Genomic DNA, 27,803 nt, shown 5'->3' with positions numbered 1-27,803 from the left:
AAAAAGAAATTATTTAGAATTAATAAATCATAAAGGCTTGTTGATTTTTTATTGTGACTTTAATAATATTATAAAAATTAATTGCTTAATTAGAATGAATAATTTGATTATTGAGAAAGCTTTTTTTTATACTTTTATAGAGAGAAAATGTATACAGAAGAATGTTTAACAAATTTTTCTCCTCGTCAAATTAATATCACGATGACCACCGCCAGTGAGTTTAAATCTACGATATTGAATTGCTATGCCCTCTTTATTAATTACCTATCATAAATCAAAACTCTTGTACTGATCTTCATTGGGGATTAGCTGCAAAGCGAGTTACTTAACCGCCGTAAGGTACAAACTTTCTCTTTCTTCGGCGGGGCATGGTACGTGTAATTCACATTGTTGAAAATTGCAGCGCGTTGAGTGCATTGCGTTCATCCAACACACATTAAAATGCACAGTTAAATTTAAAATTAATTTAGCAAGAAATCTGAGAGAGAGAGAGAGAGAGAGAGAGAAGCAAATATTTTTTTATTACTATTATATTTATTTACATTATTAGTACATTTTATTACTACTATTTGTTTATTACTATTATTTGTTTTACTATTATTTTTATTAAAAGTAAAATATGAATTTTACATGTTTATTATTACAATAAATGATTTGTGCAACTCTATATGACATTTTCAATACATTATTAGCATTTAATAAACGCATAAGTTGTAATTCTTTTTTAATCTTTTCGTAATTCTCGTGAAAGAAACGTATGCAAGACTTTGTGTGCTTTTGCTTGCTTTGTATCAGATAGCTAATACTCTTTTTTTTTTTTTTTTTTTTTTTTTTTGACACGATAACGGAAAGTAAGAAACGCACGTGTAAGATAAGACGTGACAATATTTGACATTATGCCAAGAACATTATTTACTCACGTTCTTTTTATGAATTCCGGTTTCAGGATTAGCGAGAAATTCTTTACCGGATGTGTGAAATAATTTTCGATTACACTTAACGGAAATTGAAAAAAATAAATTAGATAAAGATAATTTTATATGTAATATGATAACAGAGTTGAGATAAATATTGGTATTTGTCAATTAATATTTAAACTTTATATTTAATTTTCTCTTGCAATATACTTACAATTATTGTCATGATTTGAATCATTAATTATCGTCTATCGGTCTAATATTTTGTATTGGTTCGTTTTTAATACAAGTATTATTTTTAAGAAAATTTTTTTATATTTTACGAGCGTGCATTCAATATTTCGTTCGATAAATAAAAGCGCAATAACAAAAAAAAAGTTTATTATAATATCTTCGATACAATACATTACAAATAAGAATGTTGTATTGAAATAAGAACCAAGAACGTACTGTGAAATATATGACATCCAGACTGAAATTTTTTTCTTTCACATGCCTATATGAGTTTCATATTCGAAAATATATACATATATATTCAAATAGATTTTTATCTCTTTTAATTTATCGAATCTTCTAATTGGATTTGAAAACTAATAGTTAACTTTCTAATTATCTTCTATTATATTTTCTTGTATTTTATGTCTACTATACGAACTCGGTAGGAAGTTGAGATTGCGTTTGTATAATATCACTGCCAGACGAAACAGTCGCGTCGCCGTCGTTTCCTTACGAGCAGCTCACGTCACTTTCGAACGTGAGCAGAATTTTGAGGGGCTCGTCTAACAGTTTTAAAAAAGTTGGGAGTTATTTTTTATGTTAGCCACGAAATGCCTGGTCGCTTTGCGTGTTTGTCAAAGATATGGCTACTTGTCTACGCGATGAGATAGTAAAGATCGTGCTTATAAATAATTAACTTTAATAATATATTGTGTAATTGCATAATTAATCAAGGATAATTATAATATTAAAATATACATATATAACACTTGACAATGATCTTTATATAAATAAAATTAGCGTTATATGTGCATAATTAAATAAATAACAAGAACACGATTAAAAAAAGAATCATATCAATTTATATAATTTCTTACATATAATATTTTCACATGTTCGTAATTTTCTAATTAGAGTCCTTCTCGTAATATGTAGTATATCTTTGAAATATTTCTTTGTAGACTTCTCTGATGGATCGCGACAGTGTTAAATTGTTTCCATTGACGGGATTGAAAAATTGTCGGTTTTCTCTCAATACATAATTGCTAAAATAAATGCACCTGGCGTGGCAAACATCCCACATGTAAACGCAGATCTCGCGCGTAACTGTACCTTCGGTCTTTGAAGAATCCCGAAGATACTTTTAACGCTCCACCGATTTGTAATCACTGCGGTGTAAACGCACCATAGGTTACTGTGCGTTCATTAGAGGACTAACCTCGTAATAACTAACGATTCGCAAATCAATGTACCGTTGGAATTCTGTTATTTATCTCGCGTTCGTCTTCTTTTCCGAGTTCGCGAGGAAATGAGATTTATAATTATTGTGGCTGAGAGGCAAAATTCCGTCTGTGTTTTATTCCACTCAATTTTCCATTTGCCCTTTCTACTTAAATAGCTTCTGAATTTACGATTATTCGCTTTTCTTTTGCTCCCTTGTCCTTATAATTGAATAAGAAACCCGCGAGCATGATACGCGCGAATTATTTATCGCGGTTTAAGACTTTTTGCTATGTAATCGATAATTAAGAAGACACGCTATTATCAAATCATATATAAACTAACGCATTTTATTATATATTATAAATAAAATATCAAATTACAATTCTTTAGAATATTTTCAGAAATATTTTCAGAATATATAGATAGCTGAAAAAAAAATCGGCACTAAATTAATTGATGAGCGCGACCTTTTAGTTGGCGATGGTTGGAAGGCTATTATATGTGTAATGTTTTATTTGCTCGTGGACAAAGCATGCGATTAAGGATTTAATCATAAAATGGAATAAACTTTTACTTATGATAATGTACTTATAATTTCCGTTTTTTTTTACGTAAGCAAATGGATTTCTTTTATGAATAAATGTAGATATATGTTTGTTTTATTTATTTGGAACAATTATTTGCTACCTGCTGCGTGATTAATACTTTTCCGTCTCGCTCGGCGTGATTTCTACTGATTTTATATTATCGATCTGTCGTCACAAGAGAAAAGTATGTACGAGCAATTTACGATTTTATGTGTGGCAGTATTCATCTGATGATATATGACAAAGTCTAGAAATTTCGAAACAAGTGTTTATTACTATCGGCTATATATAGTGCTGTATCTCTAAGCAAGAGATAATATTTTTACTGCAGTATAAATAAGCTTGTTATCGTGAAACCCATATTACTTGCAAACTTGTTCAGGTCATCAAAGAATATAAAATCAAATATTTAAAAAAAATTAAACTAAAGAATTCTTAAATTTATTTTTAAAATTTTTATAAAATAATAATGTATAAAATAAAATAAGTTTAATTAAATAATGTATAAAATAGTTTATTTGTCCAACTTACAGAAAAAAAATATTTTATATTTATATAAAATGCAATGTTCTCTTTTAAAAGCACATGTCGTACTTTAATACTTTATTAAAGTTGTTGAATTCGCTGGTGATTTGAATGCTCGCATATATCGTACTTGTTAATATTGTATCAAAAAATATAAGACTATATCAATGCTATTTTATTTTTTTAAGGGAAGAATATTGGGATAAAACTTATATGATTAATATTGTTCCTTTTTATATTTTTATCTATTGCACTACTATTATTGTTATATACTGTAGTTTTATAAATTATTAAAGTTATGAATTACTCTTTCTCTCTCTTTTTTAAAAACAAAATTATTTTCTTTAAATGTAAATAATTTCGCAGTATTTTGTATCATGTCGACTTTCTCAAATTTATCGAATATACATCTTTACATTTCTAATTATCAATAAGTATAATCTCTCACACTTTAATAAAAGAATAATATTTAACCAAAATTAATACATGTTTATACATATGACTCTTTTCTCTTAAAGTGTATTTTTAAATATTGTAGTATAATTTTCATATTCTATAACATGAAAACTTTTGTTTTTCAACAATTATAAAAAAGATTTATTTTATATAAAGATTATTACCGTTAAAATAGTTGTTTGTGATCTATATTTGGAGTCTTAATTAATTACATTCTTATTCCAATCATCTACATTTTTGAATTTAATAACAAAACGTGCTACGTGTAGGTACTATAGTTTAGTCAATGTAAGCGACACTGATAGTACATATACCACGGTCCCCTATGTAATATGGTGCAAGGTGGTGGTGTTTGGAGAAGGGCCCCCGGACCACCGGCAGATGTTCCATTCGGCCTGTCGCCCGCTATGGAGGGCCCTTGCAGGGCTGTACACAGTTACACGGATACACGCGTCTTCGTCGTTGGTTGTCGTCGCATACTAAGGAATCGATAGTATCGGAACGAACAGCTGCATCCGCCGATGTTCCCTAAAGATTTTCCTCGATCGTAGTCTTCGAGAGAGGCCGCGTAAACGATGTTTATTCGGTTTTTTTGTCGGTGGATCATAGAAATTTACTGCGATTGAATATTCTATATCGCTCTCTTCAGGGATACGGTATATATATATATAAAATACTCTTGTTTATTTTATAAAACATATATTTGCATTCGACGCAAAATAAAATAAAATGCGAAATATTTCGTTTGACAATGTTGCGATATATGAAAGATTTTAACATAAAATAATTATATTATAAATATAATAATAATTATTATATTAGTTTGTGCAATTATTTTATGTTAAATAAATTTTAAGTATTAAATAAATTTCTAAAACTGTTATAGTACGATCAAAGTGTATAAAAACATAAAGCAATTACAGTTCTTCAAATTAATATTCGGTATGAACGAATTTTCAACGACCACTTATTTCGTCATATTTCTCCAATTCGCTACACCCTATAAAAATACAATTTTACGATTGCGACTTTTTATAAATTGTCCATATAACACGCGAGGATATTTTTTATGAGCAATTATTTTTATGAGCTTATTTGAAATACAATCAAATGATATCTGAAAGAGAGGAAACTGGGCGGTGTGTCGAGCAAATGTAAACTCGAATGCGTATCTTTCAAAAATAATATGGCCACTTTAACGAATAGCCATAAATTGCGCAATAGAAACAAAATGTACGAGCCACTTAGGAAAACATCTGTAATTATAATACAATAGAATGCCCAGATTTACGCCACCTACTTTGCTTTCCCATTTCTCCGTTTCTGCTGTACCTGCTCGATTCCTGCAAACAATAGTGTCGTATTCTACTCGTTCGGTTCTTTGCAGATCCTTAAAGCTCGAAACGCGAGACGAGGTCCTTTGGGCGTTCAATAAGAGCGGTCAAAACAAAAGCCAGATATACGGCTTCGTGACTTAGGGCCTCGCATACCTGCGACGTTTGCGAAGCTCTTTCGAGATCCCAAATTGCTCGCTATCATCGCGAAAGGAATATATTGTTATCTTATTTAGGTGTGAAAATTCTTGATCGTACAAAAGAATCGAACAATTTTTATTTAGTAAAATTTAGAATCATTTAGTAAAAATTTAATAACTCTGATACATAGAATTTCTATTGACCAAATTGATATTCTAACGTCGCAGCATGAGGTATAATTAAAAACAAATTATCGGGTAATCAGTTAGCACGTCCGAAAACTGTATCTTCTGTCTTTCAAACTGTGCTTCTCGAGATAACATCGTAATAATAAACACGAGCATGCATTGCCGCATATTAAACGTTTAATAAAATGTAATTTATGATTCACCCTGTAGCAAATTATACCGCGTTGTGCTGGGCGTAATACAAAAAATATGCGACGTTTGTTTACTCGAAAATCCACGTGCGCGCACGCATTTCTTTTTTATTATTATACACATTAAAAAATATAAAATACGTATAAAATATATTTATTAACTTTACACTAACAAGATCGATTTAACTAGTTGACGTTGTCTTTATTTTATTCTTGATTTCAAAAATTCCGTCACATTGACATATTTTAACTTTTATTGTAAAATGCCTTTATATATTCTCTCGCAAATGAGCACGTGTAAAAGTACGACGGACTGTTTCGTTTCTTTTTCCTTTTTCCGCGTGTGGAACTCGAAGGAACAAAGTTGCATTTCTACTAATCTAAACTTTCTCTTACGACCGTCGCGAATCTGTAACCCGTACTGTTTATCTCTGGTTCATCGAGCGAGTAAATATATCGGCGACAGAAAGTACTTTCCGGTGCCTCGTAAAACGCACAACATGTGCCGGATGTCTGCGAAGATGTCGACAGGAGCGAATAGTAGACTTTTCGAGGTTTAAAGCCGAATATTTTTGAGAGTCTCGGCGGAAGTACGTAATCGTGAGCGAAAAGATATTAAAGAATTTCTACAGAATGTGAATTTTCTTCACGCAATATATTATTGTGAAAAAACGACATTCTGATATTACCGTACTCTACTTAAGATTCAGAGACCTGTAACATTTTAAATATCAGAGCAAAATCATAAGTAAGAAAATATCAGAGCGTAAACTTTTCTATATATAATAAATATTTCTAAAATTGTGCAACTTTTTGAAGCACATAATTGGGGCCCTAAAATCTATTTGCTTATTTTCCACATAGATCCGCCCCTGTCTGGGGACGCGATCAAGTAAGAGGGGAGCATACAATTACAGCGGGTGCTACGTGCCAGCGGTAATGGCACCCTTCTTTGACGAGCATCGTCCTCTTTGAAGACCACCGACGGTGTGCATGCTTAAGAAAATAGTAGAATTTTTCTATCTAGACGTTATTATTTACGTTAATCGAAGAAGTTTTCAGAAAAATGTTACAGACGCCAAATAATCCAAATATGATGTTCTATATAGTCAATAATAAAAACTTAATAACAATTTAAATTAATTATATTAATATTGCGCGCATCATAAGACATTTTTTAATTTTGAATTTATACACAGAATTCTTTTTTATTCGAATTTTAATTTCGGAGTTTAAAAAAATATAGTATTAGTAAATAATACGATTATAATATTGCAAACAGAAAATACATTACAGAGAATGTATGCACGATGTCTGTAAACACATTTACGAATTATAAAAACTTAATTTGAAATTGAATAATGACATAAATCATTTATCAATAATTCTTTAGCTAAATTTTGTACAAATTTTTTTTTTTTTTTTTATAAAAAAATATTAAAGAATTTTCTAAAAAGAAAATTTATTTGAAATTAAAATATTTTCGTTATCTATGTTTCGTTGTATCTGCTTTCTTAAAATTTTGAACACTTTTACGCGGTAAGAAGATGAACGTGTATATTAAAAGTGTATGAAAATATTATATTACCACACCGCAACTTTGTTGGAAGGAGTACTTACAGCGATGGAAATTCGAACCGATTGTCCAATGATATATTTTCCAGTGCGTATATATTCTCGTGGTATTTTTGTCGCGTCTTCTTTTTGTTTTTCGTCTCCGTGCATGTCAGAATACAACGCAACCCGCGGAGAAAGATGAGCGATCGACAATGGTGTAGAGAAAATAGAAAAAAACTTTTCTTCTCTGCATTCGATCTCATGTTCTCCTTCGCAATTTGTACCGGGGGGGGGGGGGGGGAAGAGGGCGGACGACTGGTCCAGTTAGGTATCCAGTGTCAAAATGGGTATCGGATATCGGGAGGATACGTCTACTCTAGAATACGCGACCGGTATTTTTTGTCGAGATTGGGTCGCACGGCTTTCCATCAAAATTTATCGGATTTACTTTCAGCGACTTTATTGACAAATTCGACGAACAGGAGAGCGTACAATCTTGTGAATCGTTTACGAAACTAGATTAATTTTGAATATTAAAAGACAAATTATAATATATGTATTTAAGAAGCTTCGTTTTGGAAAAAACACTAAAAGATTTTTCTTGAAAGAATGTCAAAACTTGAGAAAATATGTACTTCATCTTTCACATTGTTTTTTCTTCACTCTAAATTATGACTCGCACGCAAATAAGTCGGCGAATATTTTTTTCAAATAAATTTGTCGTCTTTTATAAGAGAATAAATTCCCATGCGACTCGTGGAATCACAGCTGCAGTCAAAGCAGTCTAAACAGTCTTATTTTCGTCTCGAGGAATTTGTCGATTTTCCAAATGACAGGTTTTCGGATGACGATTATTAAGATGGAGAGGATACGCGGATTATTGCGTGCGTGCGTTTATCGTTGGCGAAAGAGTCGCGTGGCCGTCTAGGTGTTGCCGCGTACACGCAATTATCCGTGCGGTCGACAAGTTTATTTTCAATGAAACTGCGCTTTCGATCCGCATCGAACTGCTCGTAAAGGCCCGGCGTCATGCGCACGGGGTCGCATAAGCACGGAACTTTGTGGCTCGTCTACGGACAAGGAGATAATATATTGGAGTTATGCTAATTTTACGGCCGGCCCCCATGGCAAAAAGTACCAAAAAGGATCCCACCCGTGCGCGTTTTTGTGGGTGGACGAGAGTCCGGTCTGCCTGTATGGAAAACGGTATACGAGTGAGGATCGGTGAGTCCCGCGAATATTCGCGAATATTATGCGCATCGGAGGTGGAATTCCCGAATAATGAGACATCGCGAGGCGCACAAGAGGCGCACGATGACCTTTTGAGGGAAAAAAAAGGAGTTCTACGTTGTAAGAGAGACTGGTTTTTTTCGTGAATTTTTAATTTCTAAATAAGACTTTTAAATCTGTTAAATAATCTTTTTATTATTTAAAACGAAATATACATATAAGTTTCTTATAGCAATTTATCAATCGGTTGCTTTGTATGTGTGTGCACATTTCTGTTTAAAATTTCAAGTTTTGTCTACATTTTTTTTTATTATTTTCTTCGTTATATAATATCTTTTTTGAATTAGATGATGTAAAAGCAAAGTAATTATAATATGAAATAGATAATGTCATTGCAAAATAAAGCATTATACAAAGTAACACTATAAAAGATTGTAAATTATTATTTATGTTAAAATATTTATTTCTATATGAAAAATATATAAATATAAATATAGTTACTCAGTTCCATGCGTTAAATAACTCTGTTTTCAAATCAAGGTTTTAAATATACGATTAATTTCGGGCTTATATCTGGGAAAAATTATATGTTACATGATCGTATATGATTATTATACTTAATCTCGGTGACAGGGTATAATTATAACACTTAATTGCGGGAATGCTACAATTCTGCTACCGAACATTTATCGTTGGTAAAGTAATAGGAAAAGGAAAAAATATGAATTTCTTAATTACACGATCAGGGAAGGATCCAGCAAGAATATAAGCAAGAGCTAACGAACTGATAAAAAATATCTTCAGGTCGCTTCATAAATCGCAATCACGCCGGTTGTCAGCGGTATTTCGCGATAATTTAACAAACGGTTCAAGGCTCGATGAATAACCGTACGGTGCGGCGCGGCGACGAGAACCGCCCATTTGCGAGCAGATTAAAAAGAACGGAATCGAGCGGTAGTTTTAAAAGAAGAGCGAGAAGTCTTTTTCGAACGCCAAAATATTAACTCGGGCCTAAAAAACACCGTCCGCAATGAATTGCCATCGTTACGCATTAATGCGAATGATATTGCATTCCGCTGCACAACGTGCGATTACGATGATGGATTTTCTTACATGTTACACGATAGAATAAATTTTCTCGAAACTTTTCTCGTAAAGTTAACATTCCACCTTTAAATCTTTTATGTAATCGATAAAATTCTAGCTTTTTCTCAGATTGGCACATTTAAAAAAAAAATTTCACGATTACGCATAAAATAATTCTGCCAAGATGTATAGAGTACTAACTTCATTTTAATTATATGACAATTTTTTTCCTGTCGCAATACGTTCCGACAGAGAGAACATTTTTGGACTGCTATCTAAACGGGTGTGTGAAGTTAGCACCCCGAAATGCAATTTTTCTAGTTCTCATTAAAGTTCTAGCTTCTTCTTAGAGTTTAAGAGTTCTTTATAAAAAATAAAAAGAGTTCCGTCGATTAACGGCTTCAAATTCAAATTTGAAATCTCTAATCAGAACTATAAAAATTGCATTTCGGGGTGCTAACTGCACACACTCTATCTAAACGTTAAGAAATATCTTAAATTTTCGAAAAAAAAATTAATTTATGGAGACTTTGAAAGTTTTCATTTGAGAATAGAAAAATTGTCAAAACTTTATCTTTGTTTTTATTGTTTCAAGCATTTAAAATAATAGTTTCTAAAAAAATTCCTATATGCAAGAGAAATACATACATACAGTGAATGAATGGTAGGATGAAACTGATAACGATAGAAAGGAAATTTTCCAAATTTATTCTATGTTTTTCGAATCAGCGATCTGCATCGATGGGGCATGTTTTTCCAAAGATTTCGCCGTCGAGTCGAAATGTATTGTACAATCGAATCTTTGCAACGTGGCACTACGACATTTGGTAGCACGATGGTATTTCGCGTGCGGTATTTTTCGAAGCAACACTTGGAACTCGGTACGCTCAGACTCGCAAGTAGAGGTCGTTTCGTGGGTCTTTGCTGCTTCGGGAGAGGGAATAAAAAAAAAAAGCATAATCGTTCGCGAACTTTACAACCGCGCTCGTCAAAGTAAACACCGCGGACTACTGCGGTATGGCGCGCACATAACGAAGAAAACGGCGGGTTTGTTGTGTGTACACGGTGCGTCCATGGATACACAATGGAACGCAATTCGCATTACGTGCCTTACACGATGACCGTGAACGCCGCGCCGCGACGAAGGTGCAACAGGCGAGGAAGCTGCACCGCATCCGTACCACGTACGTTTTCAAGTTGATAGAAGATAATTGAAATTAATTACATTCATATCAAATATAACAATTATTTACGTTAAATCTAATCTTTAGGAGATTATAGACAAGATAAAAATTTATTCAATCTTTTAAAACAAAAGTAAACAACTGCATATATCTTATAAATAAAAAAAATTAATATATATATATATAATATAAAATTATAAAATAATCATATTTAGAACAAAAATAAAATGCAAAAAAAGAATAATTGCTGTTTCTTTAAGTAAAGCCAAAAGAGGCAAATTTGAATACGTATTTAAGAGAAATTCTATACCGTTTATGTACTCTCTTAAGAAAAATTTGACTGACGATGGTGAATAAGTCCCTGCCGCGCCGTAAAAATCCCTCGATGAGCAAATACTACACGCGTCTTCTCGACGTCCGACCACACCTTATACGCGTCTTCTCTACGTTTTGCGCTCTCTGGAGGTCGAATCCGTTGTCGGGGCCGCTGTGTTTCGCTAAAAATACAATGCAGGGGGATACGAAACAAGGGAATCGATATAAGGATCTTTGTAGTCCTTGCAGCTCGTTGTAGAATATAAGTGGTATTGAAGAATATATAATAGAATGTTGTTGATTTTTTAAATTTCCCCTTCTGTAAACAGTATAATAATATAACAAATGTAATATATGATAACATTTATATATCCTGTCAAATAAATTTTATGCAATGATATATAAACATATTAAAAAATTTTAATTCGTTAAAGATGACATTTCTTTCAATTTATCATATCTTACATAGTCACAAAATTTTGATTAATTATTAGTAAAACATAATTTATATAATTTTTGTTTTAATAAAAAGGCAGTTTGACAAGAAAATTATACGTAATCGACTATAAAAAAAAAAAACTTATTAAACACAGTAACGGATATATCAATTTTCTCTCTCTCATATGTAAATGTTTAGATCGATTTACAAAGTACCGGCACCGGCACAAGGTCCGTGATGTCAATCGACTGACTACTTCCTGTCATACGTGCGCGAATTTTTCAGTACGTGAAAGCTGTCGCTTTAATGGCTGGTTTTATGCAGTTAGACAGGAAATTATTCACTGGACATCACCAAACCCTCTCGTTGCATTACGCAATCCTAAGTTGCACATACTTACGTGCACCTTATTTGGCAATAGTCATGTTTCTAATTCGAATCGCGTTGCATTTCAGACTGTATCTCACGTTAAAAAGGAGAAAGAATCGCCCGGGGGGCCTCGCGGTCCGAGGTCCACAGAACTGCGGGACGACTTTTTTTTTTCTCCTCGACAGTTTCAGTGCCATTTGCGATTACGAAAACCGCGCGTGACGCGCGCGTTACAGTGAATTACGCGCGCGCGTCCATTACGTCGGGCAATTCTTCTTCCGCCCGTTTGCGAAGCGATCTCTGCCTCACGCTCAAACGAGCAGCTCCAGAGAGAGACACTTGAGCCAGACTCTAAGTAATCTGCTGTGTTCAGCTGGTCCATCATCAATCAAGTAGAGTTGGCTTTTAAAGAATAAGGAAATAATCCATAAATATAAAAAAATTCCTGTACTGTGAATTGTGAAAGCTTAAAACAAAAAAGTATATTAATAAATAATTTAGCAATCAAATAAATTATATCGGTGAATTAAAATCAAAAGTATAGTTATTTTCTTCTTTAATTCTTAAACTAGAGCGTGAGTATCAAGTTCGTTCTTTTTACATGTACATACAGAAAATACGAATGCACGCGCGAATTGCATCGTCGATGATGATCCGCGTTAAAGGTCGCTCGAGTCATGCCTTTAACGATAGTCACGAGTATACGTTTACATACACGTCGATGTATTGCCACGTACGAGTGAACGTCGAACTTCATTCAGGACTTTCATTCACGCTTGTCATTGATCTACCGACATATTTTCATATAGATTATTCATGTTTGACGTTTAACGTCTCTCTTTGCCTATATGTACAAATGCTGTAAATATATAAATTAATTAAACTAATAATTTATATTAATAATCTAATTGACAAGAAATAGGAGATTAAAATTTAATATTTAAAGACTGTTATTTTTTTGCATATTTTAAGTTATATACATGTATATGCTCCTATATATTCTATTAATTATAGATAATTTTTTATAATTGCGTTCTAAATTAATTTTAACAATAATTCTGGATTTTAAAATTTTAATAACATTGTTAAATATTATCGCCTTTTTTAAAGAATATTTCGTATCTTGAATATTTGGGTTAGGTTGCATGAGACAAGTATAAGGTATAATACAAATGAAAATCTTCTCTGATATGCGGATCAATGGCCTCCAGTGAATTGCAGACGATCGTCCGCGAGAATTATTTCGTTGACCGCGTAAATTTCCGCGAACGATCCGAGCAGATGATTTTCATAAAGCTTTCTGTATATACGGTTGAGATTACGTGAAGGGATTTAATTCGTTGCAAACGCGACGACAAGAGGAGGCTCATCGCCGGGTCCAGTGGGCGGTAGTATTTTTATCACACACGGTAAATTGTGTGTTTGTGTTTCTGCGCGCGCGCACTTCTCTTTCGCGTCCTCATCCGCGAGAGATGCGAACTTGCATGCACGTATACACACGCTTACAAACGCTTTTAGCGCACGTGAGTGGCACGCACGCACGCGGTGCCAGGACCTGAATTCACGTAATTGTGATTAATGGGCCCGCTAATGCGAGTCGGCCGTCTCGAATCGTGCCGGGAATGACGACGGACGATTTCGAAGCCGCGTGTAGACGTGATTCGTAACAATCGCGTCCGAGTGAACAATAGTGAAAATAGTTTTCGAGATTTTTCAAGGATAACAAGAAGATCGTTTAGATTTTCGTGAGAAAGGAATTAACATTGCGTTCTCGCGACACGGCTCTATACTATATTTCGTATAGTTTTAATATCTAAATATTAAATATTGATCATGTTATCTTTTTGAATTCAAGACTTACATTTAATTACATGTAATACAAATGAACAAATACAAGAGATAGCTTTTTCGTTCACTTCAAACACGAAGATGTCGGTTTCTAAATACTAGACTCGTATAATTTCTCATTGTTGGTGTTATCATTAGTGGACACTTTAGCTTTTGCGCAACGTTTCCAATAAAATGAGTATCTGAAATATTGCAGAACTTAGTCTCGCCGCGGGTAAAACCAGTTTTTTCGTCTCCGTCGCACCATTCATTTTCCTTTTCTTCGATCGTGCCGTCAAGATCACGAGGCCCTCTCTCTCTTTCTCTCTCTCTCTTTCTCTCTCTTCGATGAAAAGGGTCGTTGCGTTCTCTTCTTATACAACCGATGAAATTTACGTGTCTACCATCCACAGCTCGCTGATTGACACGATCGATAAATTCCGAGGAACGATTTGTTTGTATGCTAATGACGTGTCGTATACTACTAGTAAAGAATAACTTCTGTTGCTATCTGTTTAAGACTGCATTTTAAAATGTCACAATACAACACAATTTTTAGTTGTTATTTTCAGAAGATAGTTAGGAGATAGTTTTGTACAAAGAGGACAAATATAATTTTTATAAAGTGCCTATGGAATTGTACTTGTCAATATTAATTATAAAAATATATCGATATTTTAATTTTTCGTAATCTATTTATTTTTAATTTGAAACAACGTTAACACGTTTAAATTTTAAATTAATATAACATTAAAACATTATCTATTTTGAAGATGATATATAGTCTTTTTCGATAACATCATATCCAAATCTTTTAAAATTGAGTTTTCGTGTTGTGGATTCTTTTATCTCACGGCTTTGTTACGACAGATTAACACGCGGCTGTAAAATATTTAATGTAGAAGGATATCTTGCTCGGTCTTCGAAGCATAAAGTGACGGATGGATTGTGTAATTCTTCAACTGTGTGCATAAAAGAAAAGTTGAGAGCACAATCGATTTATTGAAATCTTATCCGTTATATCGCAATAAGAATAATACAAAATAATTACATATATAAACAAACTTATTATTATATATAATAACGATTAAAATAATGATTGCGAATAACTAAGCGAGATGATTTGCGTAATAATATCACGTAAGACGATAATGTTAATAGGAAGGAAGAGAGGAAAAAAGAATTTAGCTTGCTTTCCTCAAACTTGATTAGCTACAATAATGTGGATATAAATTCATAAGCGACTCTTGTCAGAATGTTAACAGATATTAATTTGAGAATACTGTGATAAACGGCGCAATAACTTCTAGATATTAGCGATATAATAAATTAATGATTTATTGCTATACTATTGATTAAGAGCTATTAAAGCCTCTGCATCGTTGACTCTGTCAATCCGAGGATCATAAATCGTCGTATAGCGGTCATCTCAGTCGCGTACCGTAAGTGCGGTACATGAAACCATGTTTCTTACAAATATTTCCGCTATCACATACTGTAGAAAACCACATAACATAACTGTAAAAGAAATCTACATACACGTATACGTTTATTTTTAAATTTTTTATTTTTATCGCTATATTTAAATTTATTTTTTATTTATTACGGAAAATGTACGTGTATATGTACTCTTTGATAAATTATTATATTACACACACTGTGATAAATAGAAAATTAAATATAGATAAAATATTAGATTTGCTTTTAATGATATTTACAGATAATTAGACTTTATATTTTCTTATAATTAAAAATTATTGATAATTTTAATTCTTTTGTCAGCGTAGCTTGTTATACTTTTTAATAACATATTTCTACATGTAACATGTTTGCTACATGTCTCTTGTATTATTTTTTTAATTGTCATCTTGACGATGGATTAACTTTCCTATGCCACTCTCGGCTATCGCGAAGTCTTGAGGATTTTCTTTACAGTTTCATTTATCGCTATGAGCTTATAGAATCGATCCTACATGATATGGCAGGCGCTGTCGAAGCAAAAGTTCAAACAATCTCTACGCGTTTCTCATAGAGGGAACGCGAGGCAGGTAAATCGCAGTGTCAGGACATGAAAGAAGTCTTTATCAACCTGTATATTCACTCACTGTTTGTAACATTGCGTAGTAATGATACTTTGCATAGCAAATACAAGCAATAAAAGTGATAGTTCTCGCGATATGTATGTCATATGTTTCAGATGATACTTGAAAGAGAAGAAAACGATTTAGAATTTATATTTACAACATTTTTTTTAGATGATTAAACTTAATTTTTTTCTCTTCAGATATACTATCATATATTTGACACTATTTATAAGATACTTGTCGCAATTAAAAAATTATATTTATACACGTGTAATATATCTCGAATTAGAATTTTAATTTTGATGAAAAATTGAAACCCATTCGATTGGCGCAGAAAAACTTTCACAGCAACGCGACGATTTTTATGCATTTCAGAAGGATCGTAAACGAAGGGAACGGAAGATATTAGAGAGATATCGGAAGCGTGTCGCGGCTTTTAAGTATTTAGCGGGAGATTAAATGCGTACGAGCGCGAGCGGTCGTAAATACTGGGCTAACGATAACGCAACGGGAGGAAAGAGACGCTCGTAACCTCCGACCTCGAACAACTCTGAACGAGGCTGCGGTGCAACGACCTTCTGAAATGTTGGGTCGCGAATAGTAAAAGTGGATCTTCCACTTCTCCGTCGAGGATGAATCGAGCTCGCTTCGGGAATTTGCCAGCGCGAAAACGCGCGATGCACACCTAACTTAGGTCGATGGAGGAGAGAGTTGCACATCGCACCGATGTTGACGATGCCGGGTTATGTACACGTGGCCGGCTTACGTAATCCACGAGATCGTGACCCATCACTCTACGTTACTCATCTTCACCCGCGTGGGCCACGCACCGCAAACGTAATTTGTTAGACTTTTGAATAAGATCAATGACTCAAAGTCGACTTGTTTAACTTTTTTAACGATCTTCAATCTTGCGTATATTAAAGAGAAATTCTTTTAAATATTTTTCTATCTTTTTTAACAGAAGTATCGAGCGGTTTTTCTCACCATTTCTTTTTTTTTTTTTTTTTTTTTTTTTTTTAGATTAGTAATATTTCTTGTGTAAAAAAATTATTTTATTAATTATTTTCTTTATTAAACGATTGATAAGAAGTTGCAAAATTTTAGAGTTTTATCTTTTACACAAGAAACAGAATATTAATCTAAAAAAATAAAAACTGTTAAAAATCACTTGGTACATCTAATATTAAATACTTGTTAGAAAATTAGGCTCTTTTAAAGATTTAACATTAATATTAGATACATCGCAGACTTGTGCTTCGTGCAAGGTTGTAAAAAAAGAAAATGGTAGGATATGCCATGAATCGATCTCGATCTTCACGTAGGCGGATCGAGTGGAGTCATCGCGCGGCGGGCGAGAAATCGTCGCCCACGCTGATTGGGAGTATATCTCTTCGAAGTCTGTTCTCTTGAAAATGAAGGGGACACACGTGCGAACGTAAAGGGCAGGAGAGAGACATTCGTTTTAATGCATTCTGGGTAAGAGAGCTTATATATTCCCATGGCATTGACACTTTATTGACATTGTTACCTCGAGCGCGCGATACACATATATAAGATTAAATGATGGATTTCAATTATCTGCTGCTTAACGGAATATTTCTCCAAGAACAATGAGTTTTCAGCTTGGGTCAAAATTGAAAGTAGTAGATAAAGCGTAGAAAACTGCAAGTGGTATTTAGAATAAAATGAATGGAAAAGAAGATTACCCAGAATTACATGGCATATCACGTTATCTCTTTGTCTGAAAACAAGCAAAATTATCGTTGATTTTTCTGCATTTTAAATACGTCAAAAAATGTCTATTTTATGTTGCAATGCAGATCAGTAACATTTTCAAAGATAGGATCTGTGTACCTATAGAGCTCTTTTACAAAATGTATTTAGTAGAATTAGTAGTAATATCCTAAACTTTTGAAATTATAAATTTAACTAAAGAGAAAGAAAAGAGAAGAAGACTCTTAAGTATAGTAATTCGAAGCACACACAAGTTTAAAATTTTATAGAAATGTCTGTAAAAAGAGTTTGGATCACAACAGGATCTTTATGCAAAATGTAATGATGTATAGGATTTATGTATCTATAGCATAAAGTGTATTTATTTTAAATACAACTTTACCATGCTTTTTCTTCTGTATTACTACCTATTTTTAAAAATCGATAAACCACACGGCCGATAAATTTCCGCCTCGACATCAGCAAAAAATATAATCTCGTCCCTTGTCAGATTTATGATATCAGGCTCGCATGCACATACCGCATGCGGGATTCATCGATCAATGCATCGGCGATCTTTCTTCGCGCGGGAAACACGCGGGAAAAAGAAAGATCGTCACGGTGTACTGCTGCAACGACGCATTTCATAAATGCACATATATCTATATATATATGTGTATGCGTATGTAGATATATGTAATATGTATGCGAGTGTATATAACTATTTTACGTAATATTAAAAAGGAACGCAAAAATAAAAATACGATATTTAATTTAACCAACTAAAGCAAATGCAATGTTTTTTGATACGAAAAAAAGTAATTTTATATATAAATTTAATTATATATACAATATGTGTGTATGTTTGTCGGCTTATGTTAAAATGTGAGTTTTACATAAGCGTCCGAATTTGTACATTTGATCTCGACGATACAAAACATTGCGTCAGTTAAGACGATTCCGCGATGTAAGCGTGCGTGGGTCACTACATACATAACTACACGCAATTCCAATGACACGCGTGATGGCACGTACCCGCTTGTGCGCAATCGATTTCAATCTCGAATTACACCGCACCATTCATTATCGCGTTTTATCGAGCGGCCCTGTAAGAATGTTTTGTGTTATTCTTTATTATTCGCTCTCGCGAAACGTATCAAAGATTTTTTTTTCAGATATCCTAGATTGTGACGGCAATAACAATTTTATATCTCTTTAGTACTAAAAAAGGAAAAACGAATAAAAAGGTGATATATATTAATTGAATTAACTAAAACGCAATGTAAAATTTTTTTCATCTGTAAAAATTAATTTCAACTTTTATTATTTAATTACAATTTAATTATGTTTTTAATGTTAGCGTTTAAATAAAGAGAATTAGGAATTCGAGAAGTTTCATATAGCATGAAAGAGATGCGATTTAATTATACTTTACATTAATATCAACCATAGATCAATTTACAGAGATGATTAAGAGATTATTAATTCATAAAGTTCAAGAGAGTTTAGCGAGTCGAACAAAATAAAATACTGTTTAATTTTCAATTGTGTAAAAATTTTTACTTAAATATATTTTTTGTTAAAAAATGTGTATTCTTATTAATAATATTATTAATAATAAAAATTAATTATTAATATATAGTTTTAATTAAAAATTCATTATTTGTCTGTTTGTATAAATAAAAATTAATTTTAACTTTTATTAATTTAAATTTTACACGATGTTAAAATGATGTCTTATTTTTCAATTTGCTACATTTCTAAAACTCTTTAAGAATTTTTTAAATATGTACTGTATACTACACAGATAATTAATACTTTTTAAAATAAATTAATTTTATTATATATATTTAAAATGACGTAACTGGTCCCCCGCATTTGCGACAAATTGAACGGAGGTTCCATTATTAGCATTGGCGCAAATTAATTTTACGGACGAGAGCAGGAAGGAAGGCGTAATTCAACAGTGGCTTTCTACCGCGGGGGTAATTTACTCTGGAATTGAACAATTAAACTCATTTTTCCTTGAAATAATGCAGATTATTGTGCGAGCACATATGATGGTACAGCTGTTCGCCGGAGGTTGAAAGTGAAAATACCATGATGATTACGCAACCGCCGTAATTAAGTATTCGTTCTATGCAACGTTCTTTCTTTAATAACTCATTCTCTCGCTCCCTTATATTTCTAATTTCATTTCATTTCGCATGAAGAAACACATTTAACAATCAAAGTGATCAAACGCTGTGCCCTCAAGCACAAAATAACTACATTAAACGGCAAAATGAGCTCATCGCGTATTTGTATAATTTGCAAAAATTTTTGAATAATAATTATATATGTAATCTTTAAAAAATGTTTCTTATTTCGAAATATATTTGTGATAAAAAAGGTCTATTAGAAATTTTTTTATTATTGAAAATAAGAGAAATGATAGAGGATAAAAATCCATTTTTATATCGCACTTTACATTTACCTGCTTTCTTGTTAAATAACCTCGACAAAAAAAAAAAAATATTCAAGGTTAATACATCTTTTATTGCGATCAATAACTAAGGAACAGCCAAGTGCGAGGAATCTATTCCGATCGTAATAATGGATGATGTAATAGTCTGACTTTAATTTCTTTGGCCGAATGCTTTTCTCGATTAACATTGCTGCGACGGTTAATCGCGCGTGTCAGCGGCCGGAAGTCCTGACGAATCACACCGAAATAGAGAGAGAGAGAGAGAGAGAGAGAGAGAGAGACGATTTGTTCGTCCCACGTAACGAATTATGAAATAATCGCAAACGGGAACGCGAGCAGCGTGCGTACACGCAAGTGCGTCGACGACAAGAACGGAGAGAACGGAGTCGCGAAGCGACAGAGGAAACGGAGGATTTGTCACGAAGACAGTTTGGTTTAACTGATCTCATCCGTCTTAGTCGCGAGCTTTGCGATGTGTAGTCCAGTCGATTGTCTTCGCTCTTGTTGTCGCGATACTGACAGTTAGTTCGACTTCATTGCGCGCGTCACTCGAGCCGTTCTGTCATGTCCTGCCAAATAGATTGAATCGTCCCGTTAACCCTGACGGGTCAATAATCATTTGTAATTTCGAGCATTCACGTGCCACTAAATTCTAAGTAGAACTTGAAAGATTTATACAGCTTTCTCAATCTGTCTACATTTTTAAGTTTTTTGTCTCGGAGTATTTTTTCGTATAAATTAAAAGTTATTATATATTTTTAAAGATAATACTTTTTATATTAGGGAAGGCTTTTTTATAATAAAATATTGTTTTATATTAGAAAAACAATAATTTAAAAAAAAGTATAATCTGCATAATGCGTATACATATTTGTTTAATATTATATTTATTATCGATATCTACTTAATTAATTTAGTCCGAGTTTACCCAAGTCGATCAGGTTTAAGACTATTTCTGAATGAAAGAGAATGATGTACATAAAAAATTTAAAAATTATAAAATTATAAAATTTATCTTACTATAAAAATGTACAAGTTGCTCGTTATGTAGCGAATCTTTTGAATTTTTGTCGCGCGTGCCAGAACGCTCGGTCATAATGTGTCGCGTGTGAGAGCGAAATGACGACCGAATAATGTGTGCCATTACTGACATTTTCAAACGTTAAGACGGCTTTCTGCGTCCCACGCGACTTGATGAAGCCTCGTGCTCATTACATCATACGCTTTACTCTATTGATAATTATCCTTCTCTGCGAGTCTAGCATTAATGATGCGTGTAGACGCGGATATCGGGTTAAGTGAATATCTATGACAGTGAAATATGATACGATGCACATTTTTTAAATTTAAATATATTTAAATGATTTGAATAATAATTGCACGAATAATTGAATGAATTGGTTTATATCTACAAGCGTCATTAGATATGACTTTGAAAATTTACAAATTTATGGAATTTTGTAGGAAGTTGAAAGTTCCTTGTACGATAGCGCGATCAGAGAGGTCACGTAAACGACGTGGCCCTCCGGTGCACGGGGTGTACGCTGATAAAATATAAGTAGACGAGGCTTCCACTCTCGCCATGTCCACGCTAAGCGGTTATTTGCTGCGTTGTTATTATGCAGGCGCTGGCGTGCTTGTATTAGCTGTTCATAGTGTATTATATGCCACACCGACCACATTAATCGAGCTCTTAAACGCACTTTCTACATTCAGCCCTTCTTTTAGCGCGACACGCGATAGTGTCCGACGCGATATTCAATTTTATGGGAAAGATAAAAATTTCACGTTTGTGATCTCTCTCTACCTTTATTTTTTTTTTATACATATATCGTACATCGTAAAATGCTTTTACTGTCGATTTTCGAGCAAAACCTACGCGTCCCAACAAGACAGATTTATTGCGCAAAATATCGATGGAAGCACGTCAAATAAATTTCAGTAATTACGAGGCGTCGCCTCTTTAAGAGGTTCGAATTTTCGAATGGACTGCGAAATTTAATAGCGTCGCTTGCGAAACATATGAATGCAATTGCGTGCGAAATTATTTAAGTCGAACGGTTAAGCAGGATATGCAACGCGGTTGCTTTCGTTAAGCCCTTTTTTGCCTCGGCAGCGTCTAACGCCAAGAGAAGCAACGATATTCACCCTTCCTTAAAGGTTCTCTCGAAATACGAGACGCGTTTCCCGCCTTTCCCCTTCCTCGTCTTCTCGTCCCTTTATCTCCGTCTTCTTCGTAGGGCTCTACACGAAAGTTCAATTTGCACAGCGTGTCAAAGATTCTCCTGCGAATTCGTCGCGTTCCCTTTCTCCAAAGGTACACTCTAATTGCAACGAGGTTTCGATAAGCGCGGTTTCGCGTTCACGAATCCATATAAAAAGCGCAAAATTTTTGTCGACGTAATGAATGAAAACACAAAGCTCGAATTCTTATTAAAATCAGATATTTTCGTTATTGTATACTTTTATGTACATATCTATATATTTTTGTGGTATGTATATATATATATATATATATATATATATATATTTATACTTATATTTATTACATATTATACAGATATTATTTTTAATATATCGCGTTATAATATTACGTATGATGGAAAATAAAATAACCGAAATTTTGTCGTTACTGTTACAGGTTTCGTGTCGTGTTCACCGAGCCCATGCAAGAACGGAGGACTCTGCGTGTCATCGCCGCGCGGCGAGTCGCATTGCAAGTGAGTAACACACAGCAGTAACCATACCCCATCACTCCCATTATTGTAATTACAAATCGGCATTTCTGCTGCCCCCGTTGGCGGCTTGTACATATCGTTCGGCATGCGTGTCGTGCGATTGCGCGCGAAACGACCGGCTCGACCACAGGCGGTCGTGTTCTTCAAGGCGCGTTTATGCTATGCGAGCATCAGCACGTAACGGAATCGTTTATATTATTATAAACAAAGACTCTTTCTCCATCGATTCTTGCTTATTTGCTAATCGATCTTAGGCATTTAAGAATATTGGAGAGATTAAAATTTTATTTTATTAACGTTTATTGGAGAAATTTAAAATGTTATTTAATATTTTTTTTTTTTTTTATAGTACGTACGTAAGGAGAGAATTTATAAAAAATATTAAATGTGTTAAAGTGTGCAAAAAATATTATTCGATTTATGCTACATTAGTCGATACAAATACATTTATATATATTGAAGAAAAAATTGTTGTACTTCAATAAAATATGTATATATAATTTTATTCGTAGACGAGATTTACAATTTCTTTCACTATCATTATTTGGATTACAATGAACCGATTCGTTCGTTAATGCTCGTATAGCATTACATAGCATTATAACACGCACTTTTACACACTGAGTTGGCGATCCACGACTGGGTCCAGTGGAGGGGGATAAAAAGAGATATTGAGAGAGGTAGAAAGGTAGAAGGGAGGCGAGAGGGAGAGACAAGGAAGAGGCGAGAGAACCGGACGTTTCGCCGCCTCCCACGCGAAAAGGATAAGAAACTGTGGAAAAGACAAAGAGGAATGAAAGGAATAAGAACGCGGAGAGGACTGGAAGAGTCCTCATCTTCCACGACGCAAAAATCGTACAAAAATTTAAAAAAAATCCCGAACTCAAGAAAAAAATCACATTGTGTTTTTTATAATTCAATTTTTTAGGACATGGGCTATTTTTTTACTAGATATTTTGGTCACACACGGGATTATTTTATAGCGTACTCAACTATTGCTACAGCAACAAAGTGGTAAAGATGTATATTTATGTGCAATTATTTTAACGATATATATAAATATTTATAAAAGAATAAATTGAGTCTCAGGAAATTAAATTAAGTCAATTTTTTTAAGTATAGGTACATAGTATACATTTTTATGTAATATTATGTAAAAAAGTAATATATTAGTTTTATTTTTAAAAATTATACTTTTTTATATTAGATAATTTTCAATTATACTTTCTTTTCTATATTATATAGAGCACTCTATCAGTCAATGTTGAAAATAAAATCGTTCATTGTTTAACAACGCAAACATCTTGATCGTAATTGCCAAGCGTCAACTTCTACCTGGGATAATATTATTTTGCAATTCTCAGAACGTTGGTACAGTCTAGCTTTAATGCACGTTAGGGACAATCATAAAACATTTACCGGTATAGTAAAAATTCTTAACGTGCAAGTGAATCTCTTGTGAAGAAGACTTTTCGTCGCGCAATTTTTTTGATATTACATTTTATGTGCGTGTGAAACTATTAGAGGTTACTTTGTATCTTTATTTCTTGATCACAGTATTGATCGTCTACGCTAAACTATAATATTAGGACACGTAAATCGTTCGTTTTAAAACATGTTATTTAGTAAAAAATAAAATTTTTCTTTTATATTCTTTATTTCATTTATTTTTATTAATTTATTAGTTACTTGGATATAAAAATAATGATTTAAATATTTTACACGTATGACTTCTCTTATCTTTGAAACAATTTTATTTTAATCTGAAATATATCATCCTACTTATCTCCAAACACAGACACACCCACATTAAAGTGCATTATATAATATATATAATATTAATGATAATTTATTGTACAGGTACAATTTTGATTAATGGAATAGTATTTAGTTGAATTTTTTCCGATTGATTTGAAAATTAGATACAGATTTTGTTTCCATTATATGTTTGTTACAACATCAATATTTACCATGCAGATAATCAATGCTGCCTTAGATTGGTATTCATATTTCGTTTCCTCGCGACATCCCGGCTCATTGCTCTTCACCGTTGCACTCTCACGCCGGATCGAAGCGATCGATGTCGATACTACGTGAGCGCCGAAGGGCTCGCGGTCGTCATGGGTAATTGGAAAATTATCGTACCGCTTTCCTCCGTCGATCGTTCGCTCGAAATACGGGGTAATGAACGTGGCGAGAGCATGATTTCCTAACGGCTAACATTACTTTTAGTGTAGTCCGACACGGGAGGGCAATTCTATTCTTACAGGCGATGCGTGAAAACTGATGTCGAGTACGGAAAAAAAAAAAAAAAAAAAAAAAAAGAAAAATCTGTACAACAGCACAATGCCGACAAAATGTCTTAATTGTCAATTCAATTTGTCAATTTTCAGTTTAAAAATGTTGAAACTTGCCGATATTTTTCGCGAGTTCACTTGAGAGATTTGCGGATGACATCTTAACTGACAGATTGCAGATGATTTAGCAGTCGGATATCCCGTTCCTATAGTACTACGTTTAACTCACGACGAGCGTGACGTCGTCACGTCGCGCAAGACATTACCGGACCAGTCGCTTGGCGAATCGAGTTTTGCACGCTTCGACAGAAACGCGCGCAAGTTTGCAATAATGACGTCTTTGGTTGTCCGCGCGAAGCCGCACGTTTCTGCAAATCTTTGCATCGCGAGGAGAGAGATTTTGCGTCTATACGGTCATCGTGACGTTGGTCGGGGCCGGGCAAAACTGGCTCGAGCGTTTTATTTTTTATTTTTTTTTTTTTTTTTTTTTTTGGATGGAAATCGATGTGTCTCCAATTGCATTCGCCGCCACGATCGCGCGCGAAATGACGCTTTTAGGCTCGTATCGACGGAACGTAATACCAACAGACCGGCGTGGGACGGTACGGAATGGGATGGAACGAGATGGTTCGGGATGCCGGTAATAGCGGTAATAGTCGGCAGTCGTGACCCGACGACGCATCTAAATTACCTTTATCTCTCTCCCGGTCCTCGTAGGTTTCACTTTTCTATCAGTCAGCTCGACGCCTCTGTGGTTCTCCCTTCATACTTCATAGTTTTCTCGTACCATGTATATACATACGCACACGTGCACAGTTTGACTTTCTGCAAACAGTAGCGTAAACCCGAGAGCGTTTATTATTATCCGGCGCTGCACAGATTGCAATGTCGATTCCTTTAGATTAGATGTTCCGATAAATTTTCGAAACAAATTTATTAAACATTTCTCACACACTGTTGCAGTAATTGTCACGTGTAATTATTTTTTTTTAGAAAAAAATAGTAAATAATTTCTGCAATATTATATTATTTTTATGTATTATATAAATAGGAAATATTATTGTTTTATTAAGCTATTATAGATTAATGACGTTAAATTAGCGTTTCGTAGATCTTTTCGTAGATTATATTTTTGTTGTGTTAAAAAATTAATCATATTTATTTATCATACTTATTACTCATATTTATTATATGTATATTACCTTATCATAGTATTCAACTGTTTATAGATTCAAACGTAACTCTTTGCAACCAATATATGACCAGTATATAATTGGTATATGACTCGTCTAAAATGATTGAAAAGATGTCTCTAAACTTTGAGATTGTCTCGTGAGATTATCAACTGTCTGATATGCCATTTGCGGAGTAGTCATTATTATTTCCTTGTCTTTTCTTTGTATGTCAAACTAAATTCTTCTTATACGGGACCAATAAGTCGATTGGACATTTATTATTTATTTTATACATAAATAATTTATACGCATTTTATAAATAGGCAATACACCATAATCTTTCTTTAATACTTATATTAATGTTTTCCATTTTACTTCTTTTTATTATTAATTGTAGTTTGAAAACTATTGTGACATTTTAATTAAGATCAACTTGATTAGCTAAAAATTTGATTAGAAAAGTGAAAATTGAATTTTCTCGAGGGATACTTTGTGTACACATTACGCATTATTAATTGTAAGAGTCAACGAGTTGCACGAATGCGTGCTTACGTACGTAGACACGGGTGATAACATTTTGAATACGCGTTGCGTATTCTTGTTATAGATATGCGAGCCGGTTTTACGCGGTTGCCGCGACTATCTCATTTCGCGTAATCTAACATAAGATACGGAGCCGCGGCTCGCGGCGCGACGTGCCGCACTACTGCAACATTCGCGATATCAGAATTAATTGCAATCCTCGTATTAATACCGTTATATGCCCCCGCGACCTCCGGCGTCCTCAGCCTCTGGACAGATTTCGCGCTCTACGCTCCCGGTTATATTTTGTACTCTTGTTTCCATCTCGTTTATGCACCGGCCAATATCTCTCTCTCTCTCTCTCTCTCTCTCTCTCTCTCTCTCTCTCTCTCTCGCGTGTTAACGTGAATATAATTTATGCGATATAATGTTATTACGAGAGAATCTATTCTATCTAATTCAATTGCGATATACTCGTTCGTATTATTTTAGAAATATTTTATTTCTTCTTATTGCAATTTTATGTCAATTTTTTTGCTAAATCAGATTTTGCAAATAGTAAAATTACTGCCGATTTTAAATTATTTTGATTTCAACGAATGTAATAGCGTATTTCGGTTTTTTTTTCGATGACTAACTGAACCAGGCGTATTTTAAACCTCTATCACTAATAAGGAAAGAGAGTATGTTAATTATTTAATTAGGAGACAGCCGGCGTAACGTAAACCGCAGTCCGACTATTTTGGGTTCAGTTTAATAGGATCACGTGCTTAAATATATATATATGTATAAAAAAACAAGTAAAACATACGCCATTAACGAAATTCCGAGCTCTTCATTTATTTCTCCATTTATTTATACGTTAGCTTATACAGCGAATAAACTGCAATCGCGAATAAAAAGAAATGTGTAAATGATTCTTAATTAGCCGACGACCGGGCAAAAATCACATTAAAGATAACTCTCCTGTGCGTTTAAAATCATCAATTCGCGAAAAGTCATTGATTCGCATTCTCGT

General features: G+C 33.6%; 1 protein-coding gene across 1 annotated transcript in view; it reads left to right on the top strand.

The window, feature by feature from the left end:
- Positions 1-27,803, top strand: part of N (uncharacterized) — a 247,626-nt gene that overhangs the window by 16,037 nt on the left and 203,786 nt on the right. Inside the window, exon 2 of the mRNA XM_072906052.1 lies at positions 22,695-22,773. Coding sequence (XP_072762153.1) covers positions 22,695-22,773 — 79 coding nt within the window. The remainder of the gene's footprint in view (positions 1-22,694; positions 22,774-27,803) is intronic.

Source organism: Anoplolepis gracilipes, chromosome 14 (genome assembly GCF_047496725.1).
Source record: "Anoplolepis gracilipes chromosome 14, ASM4749672v1, whole genome shotgun sequence".
NCBI lineage: Eukaryota > Metazoa > Arthropoda > Insecta > Hymenoptera > Formicidae > Anoplolepis > Anoplolepis gracilipes.
Note: the sequence above shows the minus strand (reverse complement) of the source record. Positions and strands in the feature narration are given on the sequence as shown.